Genomic DNA, 15,850 nt, shown 5'->3' with positions numbered 1-15,850 from the left:
TGGGTCAGCAAGAACCTATAGAGATAATGTTACACTTGACTTGAAAAGTACATGAATATTTGTATGGAAAACTACATTTTTCAGCAATGTTTTGTTGACTGAGCATTGTATTAATTATTACACTCCTAATTTAAAGCAAATCTGTCAGTAGGATAAACTTGTGGAGACAGGACGGTCAGTGGGTGCTCTCGCTCGATGGCCTGGCTATCTTTAGAAAAACTGGGGCTCATACTACAGAACGCTCATACTCCTTTCCCGTGGACAGAACACTACTCAGCCAACACCGAGTGAGAGTACCACACTCCTGTAAGTGTTAAGACTTGATTGGATCACCAACAGTCAGCAGCATATAGTACATTTCCATTAAGAATACAAGATGGTACAAATGATAGTCTCATCCTTCCTTTGGCTTGCCAGTGTTTAGAACCTCTGGGACTTCGAGGCATCCAGGGCCATCTACCCCAGTCAGCATCATTCTACTTTTGGCGGGCACCCACTGAGAGTAGATGGTGGCAAGCTGAGGAAACTGATTGAGCACAGCAAAGTATGTGGCCATTTGACAGGATTGTCCCAACCTGGGGTCTCCAATTTACTTTGTGGGCTCACTGTTGGGCAGACGAGCAGGTCTAATCCACCAGCTGGAGCAATGGTCCCTAGGCTGAAGTCCTGTAGAATCACACTGATGACAGGAGCAGGCCCCTTTTTATATATTTCAGCTTTCATTTCAGGGCATTGTGCCCCATAGGATTGGGGGGGAGATAATCATGGCTGTTCCTTCATTGCTCACCAGTTCAATTAGACTGCATAATTGTTCTCCAAATAATGCAGACTAGTACACCACGAGGGGATTACAATCCGCAATCAGCAGGCATTCGACAAATTAGCATACAAAAGAGGCATTAGACAGTCTCAAATGAAACCATGGCTCATGTCTGTTGACTTACTGAACAAAGGAATAGTATGTAAATGCATACTAAATATGTGTAACTTTTTTATTTTTTGTTTTTTTTACATAAATATATGTATTTGCTAGTACTGTATATTATTTTTTTAATCTTGTTTTTTTTTGGGGGGGGATTATTTTTTTTTATTTTCAAAATTTTTTTAAATATCTTTTTGTTTAATTTTTCCTTAGTCCCTACATGGGACTTTAGGTTTTATTAGTCTGATCGCTGTTATAATTAATGGAACAGTCAAGCATTGTAATACATTACACCTGTCAGTATGACAATCAATGGCCCACATTTTTTACAGTATTTTGTAATACGGGATCACATAGATAATGTCGATTCTGAAAGGAACCTATGTTCACACACTGCATTTTTGTATGTTTTTTCCCATTGGTTTTATTAAAATACATGCTAATAAAAGCTGTTTTTACAGTACCAGCAAAAAATATGACATAACTAAAGTCTCATGCACACAGGCATCTGCTTTTTTTCTTCTGAAATGGAAGACTGCTGCATTTTTGAAAGAAGCAGCATGTCAATTCTTTCAGAGTTTTTCTTGCTGCTGTTTTAACCATTGAAAGAAATGAGAATGAAAAAATGCAGCTGTGGTTTTTTGCTGTGTTTTTGTTACTTTTTTTGGTGAATCAAACTAATTTTAAATTTTTAATTTTTATACTTTTAAACCAGAGACTAATGATGAGCAAGTTTCAAAATACTCGGCTTTGCGATACTTGTAACAAGTACAATGCAAGTCAATGGGGAATACTCGCAATGTAACGAGTAACCCGAATGCTGCACTATTCGTGCGAATAGCAAATAGTATGGCATTCGAGTTACTCGTTACATTGCAAGTATTCCCCATTGACTTGCATTGTACTTGTTACAAGTATAACACAATAGCACACGCTATTCGGAATTAATACGCGAGTATTAGACAGTACTCGTTACGAGTATATTGGATCCGAGTATTTCGAAACTCACTCACCATTACCACAAAGTTAGTTAATAAATTACATTTCCCACATGTCTTCTTTACTGCAGTGCAATTTTTGAAACAGTTTTATTTTGTTATGAAGTAAGAAGGGTTCAAAGTTCATCAGAAATTTCTAATTTTTACAACAAAATATAAAAAATCATTTTTTTAGGGACCACATCACATTTGAAGTGACTTTGAGAGGCCGAGGTGACAGAAAATACCCAAAAGTGACACCATTCTTAAAACTGCATCCCTCAAAGTTCTTAATCCACATCCAAGATGTTTATTTACCCTTTAGCTGCTTCACAGGAACAAATACAAAGTGGAATGAAAAAAAACATAAAAAACATGTACATCTTACCTAAAAATGTTGCTTTAACCCTAGTTTATTCACTTTTACAAGAAATAGCATATCAAAATGGACCCTATAATGTGTTACCCAGTTTCTTCTGATTGCACTGATACCCCACATGTGGTCGGAAACCTCTGTTTGGACAAATGGGAGGGCTCTGAAGAGAAGGAGGACAATTTGAATTTTGGAACACCGATTTTGTAGAAATAGATTGTGTGCACCATGTTGCATTTGCTGGGCCCCTAAGGTGCCTAAGCACTACAAACGGCCCCATTTAGGAAACTAGACACCTCAGGAATTGTATCCAGGCATATAGTGAGCATTTTGAACCCACAAGTAATTAACAGAATTTGATAACATTAGGTCGTCATATTGAAAATTTTAATTTTTTTCAAAAAAATGTTGCTTTATCTCAGAATTTACCATTTTTACAACAGATAATACCAAGAAGTGGACCCCACAATTTGTTACCCACATTCATATGAATGCAGCAATACCCCACATGTATTAAAAAAGTTCTGTTTGGACAAACTGGAGGGATCAGAACGAAAGGAATATTGGAATTTTTTTAAAGCAAATTTGGCTGAAATAGATTGCAGGTACCATGTTGCCTTTGCAGGGCCCATGAGGTAACAAAACATCAGAAACCCCCCACAAGTAACCCTATTTTCGAATCTAGATCCATCAGGGAATTTATTTAGGGATGTGTTGAGCATTTTGAATCCATAGGTGCTTCACAGAACTTTTTAAAATGTCGATCTGAAAATGATGGTTACATTTTTTGTCCACTAAAATGATATTTTAGCCCCAGATTTGTAATTCTGACAATGAATAATAGGAGAAAACTGACCACATAATTTGGCTCTCGAACACAGTGATACCCCATACATGGTCAAAAAACAATGTTTGGGCACATGGCAGGGCTTGGAAAGTGAGCAGCGCTATTTGCTTTTTGGAACACAATTGTGGACATGATGTTGCATTTGCAGAGCCCCTGAGGTGCCAGAAATGCAGAAACACCCACATGTGACCCCCATTTGGCAAACTAAACCCTATAATGAAATCATCTATTGGTGTGATGAATTACACAGAATTTTATTAGATTGGGCTGTGAAAACCAAAATCGTGTTTTTTCCGCTAAAATTTCACTAAAAATTGCCTAAAAATGTTAATTGACACAAAGGATAACAGGAGAAAATGGACAGGACAATTTCTTATGCAATTTATATCGAACGTTGGCAGTACCTCATATGTGGTTGTATACTACTTTTTGAGTACATGGCGGGGATCAGATGGGAAGGCGTGAAACTTGGTATTTAGAACACAGATTCTGTTTGAATTGATTGTGGCCTCCATTAGCCCAGCCCCTGAGGTGCCAAATCAGCAGAGACCCAAAAAGTGATCCCATATTGAAAACATCACTACGTAAGGAATTCATCTAGGGGTGTAGTGCGTATGTTGAACCCAGAGGTGCCTCAGCGAATTTGTAACATTGGGAAGTGGAAATATAACATTTTAGTGGGAAAAATTTAAAATTATTTTTTTTTATTAGCTGCAAATTTGTCACTTACACAAAGGTTAAAAGAAGAAAATGGACCCCACAATTTATTGTACAATTTCTCCTTAAAGGGAACCTGTCAGCAGAAATTTCCCCTAAAACCTAACAGATTCCCCCTCTGCAGCTCGTGGGCTGCATTCTAGAAAGGTCCCTGTTATTATTGTGCCCCCTTTCTGACCAAAAAAAAGAGTTTATAAAGGGGTACCTTTTTGGCTTCTGATTCTCTAAATGTGTCACGGGGGCGGGCAGCCTGATGGCCGTTATTCTGCCCCCTGGTCCTGTATGCCGCCCCATCGCTGATTTCCATACTTTTGGACGCCGCCCACTGCTCCAGCCATCCCCGCGCATGCCCAGTGCCAGTCTCACGGGACTGAGCACTGTGACTGCTGGTGACGTGTGCGCAGGCAAGTGATTATGGGCGGGACTGTGACTTATCAGCAAGTACCCGCCCATAATCTCGTGAGCGCGCAAACCTCTCCAGCGTCACACTGTGCTCAGTGTAGATGCTAGACTGTATGGGCTGCTTCCAGGGATGACATCCCTTTGTCACGTGATAGTATTTTGAACACGCCCCTATCACGTGACAAAGGGACGTCATCCCTGGAAGCAGCCCATACAGTCTAGCATCTACACTGAGCACAGTGTGACGCTGGAGAGGTTTGCGCGCTCACGAGATTATGGGCGGGTACTTGCTGATAACAGTCACAGTCCCGCCCATAATCACTTGCCTGCGCACACGTCACCAGCAGTCACAGTGCTCAGTCCCGTGAGACTGGCACTGGGCATGCGCGGGGATGGCTGGAGCAGTGGGCGGCGTCCAAAAGTATGGAAATCAGCGATGGGGGCGGCATACAGGACCAGGGGGCAGAATAACGGCCATCAGGCTGCCCGCCCCCGTGACACATTTAGAGAATCAGAAGCCAAAAAGGTACCTCTTTATAAACTCTTTTTTTTGGTCAGAAAGGGGGCACAATAATAACAGGGACCTTTCTAGAATGCAGCCCACGAGCTGCAGAGGGGGAATCTGTTAGGTTTTAGGGGAAATTTCTGCTGACAGGTTCCCTTTAATGCGATGATGCCCTATATGTCATCAGAAACTTCTGTTTGGCCACACGGCAGGGCTGAGCAGGAAGGAGCGCTATACGGCTTTTGGAGCACGGATTTGCCTAGAATAGTTTGCGGGCGACATTTGTAGAGCCTCTAAGGCAGGGGTGGGCAATTAATTTTCCCATGGGGCCGCATGAGAAGTTGGGATGGTTTTAGAGGGCCGGACTAATATAATTAACTCGGTTCTAGTATATAATATATATACACATACACACAATGTATACATACATACACACTCAATCCCCATATACTACATCACTACACCCGCCACGTACTACACCTGTAATATACATCCCTATACACTATACCTGTAATAAACTACACCTTTATATACTATACCACTATATACTACATCACTACACCCCTACATACACCTGTAATATACTACATCACTATATACTACACCTGTAATAAACTGCACCACTACATCACTATATAATACACCTGTATTATACTACACCACTACATCCCTATATACACCTGTATTATACTACAGCACTACACCCCTATATACACCTGTATTATACTACACCCCTATATACACCTGTATTATACTACACCCCTATATACACCTGTATTATACTACACCCCTATATACACATGTATTATACTACACCCCTATATACACCTGTATTATACTACACCCCTATATACACCTGTATTATACTACACCCCTATATACACCTGTATTATACTACACCCCTATATACACCTGTATTATACTACACCCCTATATACACCTGTATTATACTACACCCCTATATACACCTGTATTATACTACACCCCTATATACACCTGTATTATACTACACCCCTATATACACCTGTATTATACTACACCCCTATATACACCTGTATTATACTACACCCCTATATACACCTGTATTATACTACACCCCTATATACACCTGTATTATACAACACCATTACTACACCACTATATACACCTACACCCCTATATACACCTGTATTATACTACACACCTATAAACACCTGTATTATACTACACCACTACACCCCTATATACACCTGTATTATACTACACCACTATATACTACACCACTATATACTCCTGTATTATACTACACCACTATATACTACACCTGTATTACACTACATCACTATATACACCTGTATTATACTACACCACTATATACTACACCTGAATTATACTACAGCACTACACCCCTATACACACCTGTATTATACAGGTGTATATAGGGGTGTAGTGGTGTAGTATAATACAGGTGTATATAGGGGTGTAGTATAATACAGGTGTATATAGACCCCTATATACACCTGTATTATACTACACCCCTATAAAACTACACCACTATATACTACACCACTACACCCCCCCATATACCACACCTGTAAAACTATATTCCCATATACTACACCACTACACCCCAAATATTTGTCAACAGTTAACCCCCCCCCACCCCCCATTGTCCCCACAGGTTACTTTTAACCACTCACCTCTCTTCTTATTGTCCCCTCCTCAGGCACCTCCGTACGAGTTCCCTGCTGAGCGGCTACTCTTTCACATGCCCAGGCTGCGCCAACGCTGTATTCCTAGGAGCCGCTGCCTCTCTCCGTACGGGCCCCGCCGCTGCAGCGTCTTCTGCTGCCGGGCGGGAACTTTTCAAATGACACACGCGCGCCGTACTGACGATATCAGGGCGCGTGTGTGTCACAGAAAAAGGTGCCGGACCGGGAACAGAGGAGAGATTCCTGCGTTCTGCTACCAGCACTGACTGTGCGGAGCTGCAGGATCTGTCCTCTGTTTCCTACGCGACACGCAGCGTGTGATGAGGGCAATCTGACCACGGGCCTCCCAGAGCCTGGAGCTCCGGACAACAGGTCAGATTGCCCTCATCACTGACCGGCCAGCAGGGACGCCCTGAGCCAGGCGGGCCGGTCACAGAGAGTAGGTGGGCCGGATGTGACCAGCGGGGGCCGCCCCTTGCCCAGGTCTGCTCTAAGGTGTCAGAACAGCAGAAACACCCAAAATTGACCCCATTGTAGAAATTGCATCTCTGAAATAATTTATGGCTGCAGTGACTATATTGTAGCATCCACACCACGCTCTTGTTCTGGAGCATTACATATATGCCAGTTTAGTGCCCATACTTTGTTCCCATACATTGTAGCTCCTCCATACATTGTGTCCAGGTTGTGCTTCTGGAGAGACGTAAATTGTTAAGTGCATTCCCCGACTACAATAATTACAATAATGCCACACACGTGGCCGCTTACGGCGCGGTTTAGGCACGGGGGGGGCATTCATATTTTGGAGCACAGACATTACTGGATTGTATTTGGCAGTTGGGAGCGATATCACTTTTCCAGAGTAATGTGGGATCCTTGATATTTCCAGTGACAGATGATGGACCTGAGTGGCGGCTGGGTTTGTGCGGGATAAGTTAGGGGTTTTAGTGGTAACGTTTTGAGTGCAGAATATTTTTTTATCACTTATATTCTAAAGTTTGGATCACATTCTTGTGTTTTGCACTGAGCACTTATGTCGGGGTTTCCATGTAAATCCCCCAAAAATGTGGTTCTGATGAAACCCCGACGGAACCACTTTCTCTAATGAGGCAGATTGAGACACTGTGGACTCCGTTTGGCGTCTGTTTTTCTGGTGTCCATCATTTTAGGTGTGCACAGAGCTGTGGTTGTCCACATTTGTGCACTAAAAAGACGCTTAAATTAATGGGACATGTCGTGCCAAATAAGAAACCAGACGGCGTCCAAAGTGTCTGCATCTGCCTCATTAGAGTGGCTCCAACAGGAGTTTTGTCTGAATCGTGTTTTTTCGGATTTACACAGAAACCCTAACAAAACGCTCAGAGAGCGTAGGATAAATATCAGCCAAGCCCAATTCCGATTTTTGGGAGTCAGAATGAAGCAATAGACATCAGTACAAGAATAGTTCTTATTTTTATTGTTCTGCGGTTCAGCGTGTGGCATTAGTGACAGGATGGATTTTTTTTTCTGCAGGTCAGGGCGATTACAGCGATACCAGATTTATGAGTTTTTTATGTTCTGCTTCTATCACACAGTAAAATGCTTTTTTTTTTTATAGGATTTTTTTTCTCAACATTCTGAGAGCTGTAACTTTATTTTTATTTATTTCTTTTAGCAAAGAGGGCTGTATGGGGGCTTATTTTTTGCGCTACGAGTTGGATATTTTTAGAGGTTAGTTTTGGGGAACATACATTTTTTTATTGCATTTTATTCTAATTTTTCAGATGAAGTGTGAACAAAAACCAGCAATTTACTTTGTCTTTTTTATAATTTTGTTTTTTTTTGTAAAAGTGAAAAGACCAATTTATTGTTCAGGTCAGTATGGTTACAGCAATATCAGACTTATATTGCTTTTTCTATGGTTTGCTACTTTTACACACTAAAATCTGTATTTTAGAAAAATTAATTTGTTTTTGCATCGCCATATTCTGAGCTGTAACTTTTTAAAATAAACCATATTGGGGCTTGTTTTGTGTGGAACAGTTTGTAGTTAGGCATTTTCATTTTTATTGTTTTACATACATAATATACCTTTTTGATTGCTTTTCGTTGTTTTTTTGTGTTTGGCGGGCTTTACACGCTGCAACATCGCTAGCAATTGCTAGCGATGTCGAGCGTGATAGCACCCGCCCCCGTCGTACATGCGATATCTGGTGCTTGCTGCGAACATTATCGCTACGGCAGCTTCACACGCACATACCTGGTCGGCGATTTCGCTGTGACCGTCAAACAATCCCTCCTTCAAGGGGGAGGTGCGTTCGGCGTCACAGCGCCGTCGCCGCGACGTCACTAAGCGGCCGGCCAATAGAAGCGGAGGGGCGGAGATGAGCGGGACATAACATCCCACCCACCTTCTCCCTTCCGCTTTGCCGGTGGACCCAGGTAAGGAGATGTTTGTCGTTCCTGCGGTGTCACACACAGAGATGTGTGGTGCTGCAGGAATGACAAACAACATCGTATCTGCAGCAGTAACGACATTATGGAAATGAACGACGTGATCAGCGATTTTTTTTTTTTACGCTTGTTCATCGTCACACCTAGGATTTACACATTGTGATATCACTACCGGCGCCGGATGTGCGTCACCAACAACGTGACCCCGACGATATATTGGTAGCGATGTCGCAACGTGTAAAGCCCGCCTTAGTATAATAAAGAAATGCTATTTTTTTGGCTTGTTTTTGTTTGTTTTTGTTTTTTACGGTATTCGTCTAACAGAATAAGTCTTGTGACATTTTTGTAGATCGGGTCGTTCCAGACACGGTGATACCAATTATGTGTACGCTTTCTTGTTTATTTTTGTTTGAACTCAAAAGCTATGTTTTTAGTGGCAAAACGGGTTTTCGTGATGTGTGTGCTTTTTTTTGTGTTTTCTTTTCTTTGTTAAACATTGTTTAACTTTTTTTATTTTTTTCACCATGTCCCACGAGGGACATTATTTTTTTCTCACTTTGATCTCGTGTTGCTGCACTCATATACAGCAGCACTTGAGATCTGTGTCAGTGACTCAGAAAACCTGTAAGACTCGGCATCTTATAGGTCATCGCGAGGGAGCCGATCCTGCCTTAAGCTGGTGTCACACACAGCGACAACGACGTCGCTGCTACGTCACCATTTTCTGTGACGTTGCAGCGACGTCCCGTCGCTGTCGCTGTGTGTGACATCCAGCAACGACCTGGCCCCTGCTGTGAGGTCGCCAGTCGTTGCTGAATGTCCAGCTTCATTTTTTGGTCGTCACTCTCCCGCTGTGACACACACATCGCTGTGTGTGACAGCGAGAGAGAGCGACGAAATGAAGCGAGCAAGGAGCAGGAGGCGGCGTCTGGCAGCTGCGGTAAGTTGTAACCAGCGTAAACATCGGGTAACCAAGGGAAGACCTTTCCCTGGTTACCCGATATTTACCTTAGTTACCAGCCTCCGCTCTTGCTGCCAGTGCCGGCTCCTGCTGTCTGCACATGTGGCTGCAGTACACATCAGGTAATTAACCCGATGTATACTGTAGCAAGGAGAGCAAGGAGCCAGCGCTAAGCAGTGCGCGCGGCTCCCTGCTCTCTGCACTGTGACATGTAGCTGCAGCTCACATCGGGTTAATTAACCCGATGTGTACTGTACCTAGGAGAGCAAGGAGCCAGCGCTAAGCGCGGCGGCTCCCTGCTCTCTGCACTGTGACATGTAGCTGCAGCACACATCGGGTTAATTAACCCGATGTGTACTGTACCTAGGAGAGCAAGGAGCCAGCGCTAAGCGCGGCTCCCTGCTCTCTGCACATGTAGCGACGTTATGATCGCTGCTGCGTCGCTGTGTTTGACAGCTAAGCAGCGATCATAACAGCGACTTACATGGTCGCTGTTACGTCACCGAAAATGGTGACGTAACAGCGACGTCGTTGTCGCTGTCGCTTAGTGTGAACCCAGCTTAAGGGGGCTTTTAATCCCTATTTAACCACTTAAGATACCGCTGTTGTGAATGACATCAGTGTTTAAGGGGTTAGTCAGCCCTGATCGGTTCCAAAACCAGTCAGGGCCGATGCCTGTGGGTGTTAGCTGTCATGTACAGTTTACACCCTCGAGATTTCCATGTACGAAGCCACGATATTTGCTTATTCCTCCGTGTTGCTAAAAAACGTTGCTGAGGAATAAGGGTCCTCAACGACCGCCGTTAAAAGGTGTATCAGCGGTCATTAAGGTGTTAAACATGTACTGTAGAAAAGTACACCAAAAAGCAGCAAAAACGCAGCTTTATTAGTGCCAAGAAATCAAGTTTTGCTGCAGAAAAAAAACGCAATGTGTGAACCTAGCCTTATGGTTTTCTGAGAAATCTGTTGGCGTTTACTGATTGATGCTGAACGCTGTATATGTGGTTGTGTTTCTTTAGATACTTTGTTATATGAAACCTGACGGAGACCTAAGTACTAGTCTGGAAAGATCGCTTTGTAACATCATAGATTTTATTTTTGTTAGGCTGCTTTCACACATCCGGTTTTTGCAGTGCTGCTCAATCCGGTTCAAAAACCTATGCAACGGATGCTGCGAAAAAAAACGGATCCGTTGCATAAGTTTTTCCCATGTGGCCTGTCCGTTTTTTGACGGATGCGGTTTGATACTGAGCATGCGCAGGGCAAAAAAACGCATCCGGCGGTCGGATGCGTTTTTTGCCGTAGGACCCTGCATCCGGCGTCCATAGGCTTGCATTGTAAATTGCCTGATCCGGCGCAATGCGTTTTTTTCGCCGCACAAAAAAACGTGCCAGGCAACGTTCCATCCGGCCGCCGTATGGGCTAAATATGGGCAAAAACCGGATGCAACGCAAGGCCATGAGGCACAATACAGCGCTAATGCAAGTCTATGCGGAAAAACGCAATCGGCGGCAAAAAAAGGTTGCGTTTTTTTTCTGCAAAGCGCCGTATTGTGCCGCTCAGCATAAACCGGATGTGTGAAAGCAGCCTTAGTTATTAAAAATGTCTGCAAGATTATCATCATTTTGTTTCTCTTACTGAGAACAATAAATATATTTACTATTAGGAATGCAAAAGAGAAAATATTGGCAGTGCCAAAACCTGCATACGGTATGACTGAAACCAATGATACCTGACTGGTTTCATAGACTATAATGGGGGCTGTCTGTTGACATGTCATGAGAAAGTGAAATTGCAGTGCTTCATTATGAAATCACATCTAATGATTTCCAATGCTCTCGCATTGCAACCAACTGCACATGGACTATGTTGCTTCTTCTGCCGTTTTTCGCGAGTTGTATCTGAGTGGCAATCAAGTCTATGGCAAGTATATCACATTCAACTTGTTTTTTTGTTCTTTCTTTTTACATCCTAATCACAGCTCAAAAATAGTCTCGTACCTGCCAGTCGCATGGAAGTTGCACAAGTGTTTTGTGGTTTTCTGACTTGTGTGATAATTTCTGTTGCATGACATATCACCATGTGGCTCCAGCCTAGTAAAGTAGGTGGGCCCCACCAAATATGTAAATTAGAGACCAAGAAGAATTAAGCAAGGAACGAATAATGCATATTAATACCCGCCCCTGTCCACGATACAAGACCACAGGGCTACCCAAGCCATGCTCCACATAAGAGAAATAGCCAGAGTGCAAATAATAACACTGCACAGTAATTACATACCAGTAAACAAAATCTAGAGACAATTCGTTGCAGAGATGAATACCAATAATATGGTAAAAAGCCTCATTGAGGAGAAACTGGCAAAATGAGGCGACCACCTCAGTGAGACGTGTGTAACACAGATGCATCTATGGCTCAATAAATTTCTATGGGTCAGTGTGCTGTCCGAGAAAATAATAGGTAGCGCTAGGATGTGTCACATGGACGTGTGGATACAGCCTTGAAGATGTGCTGCTTTCTTCAGTGCTTTCCATAGGTTTTTACATTGTCCATACCGCTTAATTTTCCGATGTCCATTGGCAATGTCCTGGATAAACGTTTTTGCATTGTAAATTGTCAATGACACGCGATGTAGGTATAATCCACATCACTATGTGACATAGTTTATTTGTTTTCTCTCCAGCTGATGAAGTTGTGTCATTCCCTGTGTTAGAAATTGACCAGAGTAAAATTGTAGATACCAATGGAGCAGGGGATGCTTTTGTTGGAGGTAAGCTACTTTTGCTTTGTCATTTTATTTTAATTGTAGATTTTTTTCATTCTATTTTCTATAAGTGCTTAAAGGATCTGTACTGAAAAAAAAAACCCTGGAGGCTCACCTTAAAGCTTTGCTTCTATTGTAGGATGATGATTTTTATAAGAAGCATGCCATGGCAGTGCACTGCACCCGTACAGGAACATGGTGTCTGACTGACCCTCTGCTTGTGTGTATGAGGAGGAACATGGCAGGGTGTTTGACTGACCCTCTGCTTGTGTGTATGAGGAGGAACATGGTAGGGTGTCGGACTGACCCTCTGCTTGTGTGTATGAGGAGGAACATGGTAGGGTGTCGGACTGACCCTCTGCTTGTGTGTATGAGGAGGAACATGGTAGGGTGTCGGACTGACCCTCTGCTTGTGTGTATGAGGAGGAACATGGCAGGGTGTCTGACTGACCCTCTGCTTGTGTGTATGAGGAGGAACATGGTAGGGTTTCGGACTGACCCTCTGGTTATGTGTATGAGGAGGAACATGGCAGGGCGTCGCACTGACTCTCTGCTTGTGTGTATGAGGAGGAATATAGGAACATGGCAGGGTGTCTGACTGACCCTCTGCTTGCGTGTATGAGGAGGAACATGGTAGGGTGTCGGACTGACCCCCTGCTTGTGCGTATCAGGAGGAACTTGGCAGGGTGTCGGACTGACCCCCTTCTTGTGTGTATGAGCAAGAACGATTGATCCCACATAACAGTTTGTGTTCTAAGGCCAAATTTACAGATCCAATCGCGATCCTAGTAAACACCATGATGCACGGACTGGCTGTGGATCTCCTAACAGAAGTTGGCAGCCTTATTATATGCTTATGAGCCTGATGAGTTTGGGTCAGGAGACCTGCAACCTTTGTTGATGCTTCATAGCATATGAACCACTACTACAAAATAGAATTAGGAATTTCTGCACATTATTACTTTTGAGCCGAATATCAACCCAATTATCAACATTGCTGTTGAACATTAGCAAATGCTTTTCAAAAATTGAAAAGGTTATTATGGGGGGCAATTTCAACTTATAAAAAGGACGTTTTACAGAGCACTTATCACCTTTCTGGAACTGCTCTTTTTGTTTAATAAAACAGTGAGCACCCCCAGATTGGGGACTAGCCAGAATATAAAGTGGTGTCCAGTCTAAATCCACAAGTCGGCAGTCACTCTATTGTGAATTCTCGCATGCACTGCACGTTGTGAGGATTCTCTGGTCTCCGAGCTGGGAACGGCAGTCACATGGCCGTGAGCATGCGATATGCTTATATACTTGCATTGAGTCAGAATGTGGGTGGAAGCATATTGCATACTAGCATCCATGTGACCACCGTTCCCGGCTCTGACACCGGGAATCCACACAGTGTGTGCGATGTGAGGATTCTCAAGTCTGCGGTCCCAAAGTCTGGATTTAGACCGGACAACTCCTTTAGTAGCCTTTTATATGGGGTGACCACTGCTGCCCGGCATAGAAATGATCTTCTCATTTGTCGTATAGGGTGACACAAACAACCTTGTTTATCCTCAGCATACCACCTCCCATAAACAGGTATGCATCTGTTACTTGTGATAGAAAATGAGAGGAGGGAATGAACAAGTACTGAAACGCATAAATGCAAGTAATCAATTGATTTGCTGTATTAGCGATCTGGGGTAATATATCTGCCTGTGGGAAACGACCCTTAGCTAATAAATTCTTTAAGGATTATTTTATCAGATTATTTGTATTGAGGTAATTGGTCATTCAGCAATTTTTGTTTTTATTTTTTTTTTGTTTCCTTTTTTTATTTATATTTTCCAGTAATAAAACCCTACTACAAACCCACCTCCAGTTGTTTTTATTACTTGTTTGTTGACGCACCCTTGTGATGTTTGCTTAGATTATTGCAGCCTTTTCCCTTCAGTACTAGGACATTTAATCATGTGCCTACTTTTTTCTTCCAGGTTTCCTCTCTCAGTTGGTGTCTGACAAACCCACAGAAGAGTGTATTAGAGCTGGCCATTATTCTGCTAATGTCGTCATCAGAAGGGCTGGTTGTACTTTCCCAGAAAAACCAGACTTCAAATAAGGGAGAAAACCTGTCAGCCACATACCTTGAAGACCCTACTTCCACCGTCACCTTTTCACAAACCGATAAAGGAAACTTGTATTTTTTTTCTTTGTAACCTTAAATAAATCGTACTATGAGCCCTCCCCCATACCGCTCTACCTCTGCACCATTGCCGCTTGTTCAGTATTTGGGGAGGTAAAACTTAAAAAAAAACTGGCTAACATAATTGACCTTCAATATTTCAAAGGATGTTTCAGAAGGGACCTGTTTAGGTTATCCTATGAACATGCCATAAATGTCAGTTAGGTGGAGGTGCCCCCTCTGGGACTCCACCTGACAGGAGGTCTTCTGATTGGTGTAAGATCACATTAATTACCCAATTCCTTAGGCCCCATTGGCAGATATAGGGAACAAACTGAACTATACGTGCACACTGGTCGCTAGCATTTATTGTTCTCATATATTCAGTGCAGAGTTGGCATGTCTGTACCACCATGTTCCCATGTGCATGGATTTCATAGCAGTCGGTGGTCTGGTGCTGAATGACCTGTTTGGAATCACATGAAGACATGGTGAACGATGCAGAGCTTAGACCACTTTTCTAATCCAATGACCTTCTTTTATCAGTGTCCTCAGTGTAAGCTACAGATGATTTTTATGTTCTCTTTATTTAATGATGGTGCAAATACTGTCAGAATCAGGTACAGAATTATTCAAGCGGGATGGTCTTGATTTATTAAACGTGGTATGCCAAAATGTATTTTAAATCCCGGCATGATCAATGGAAGTCAGCACCCTGTGCTTGAAGCCGTGTGCTATCCTCCATTGCAGTGTTTGGATGAAAACGCACAGTTTATTAACCATTTTGAAGAAAGCTTTTGTCTCTTTCCTCCCCCTTCCTTTTTTATTAGTATGTGATGTTAGCACAGTCTCTGTAATACAATGTGTAATTTGATACTGACAAATAAACAGAAATTACTTGTAGAATTTCTCCTTCTTAGCTTTTTTGACATAGTACTTACACATTCTTAAAGATTTAGTATTATATTCAGTGCTAAAATGTACGGGCTCCTGTAATGAAGCTGGTCACGCCCCCTAAAATGGAAGGAGCCCATACATTGTAGGCTTAACCCACATAGGAACCAAAACATGAACATACCGCCGAGCTGTATGTC

General features: G+C 42.6%; 1 protein-coding gene across 2 annotated transcripts in view; it reads left to right on the top strand.

Annotated features, from left to right (window-relative positions):
* The window catches only part of ADK (adenosine kinase), a 639,077-nt gene extending 623,428 nt beyond the window's left edge, over positions 1-15,649 (top strand). For both annotated transcript variants that reach the window (XM_075347320.1, XM_075347321.1), the window contains exons 10-11: positions 12,512-12,598; positions 14,569-15,649. In XM_075347320.1, coding sequence (XP_075203435.1) covers positions 12,512-12,598; positions 14,569-14,693 — 212 coding nt within the window. In that variant the 3' untranslated portion in view covers positions 14,694-15,649. The remainder of the gene's footprint in view (positions 1-12,511; positions 12,599-14,568) is intronic.
* Positions 15,650-15,850: the final 201 nt, after the last annotated feature.

This window comes from Anomaloglossus baeobatrachus, chromosome 5 (assembly GCF_048569485.1).
Source record: "Anomaloglossus baeobatrachus isolate aAnoBae1 chromosome 5, aAnoBae1.hap1, whole genome shotgun sequence".
Lineage (NCBI taxonomy): Eukaryota > Metazoa > Chordata > Amphibia > Anura > Aromobatidae > Anomaloglossus > Anomaloglossus baeobatrachus.
The sequence above is the reverse complement of the archived record's forward strand: the minus strand, read 5'-3'. Positions and strand labels throughout refer to the sequence as shown.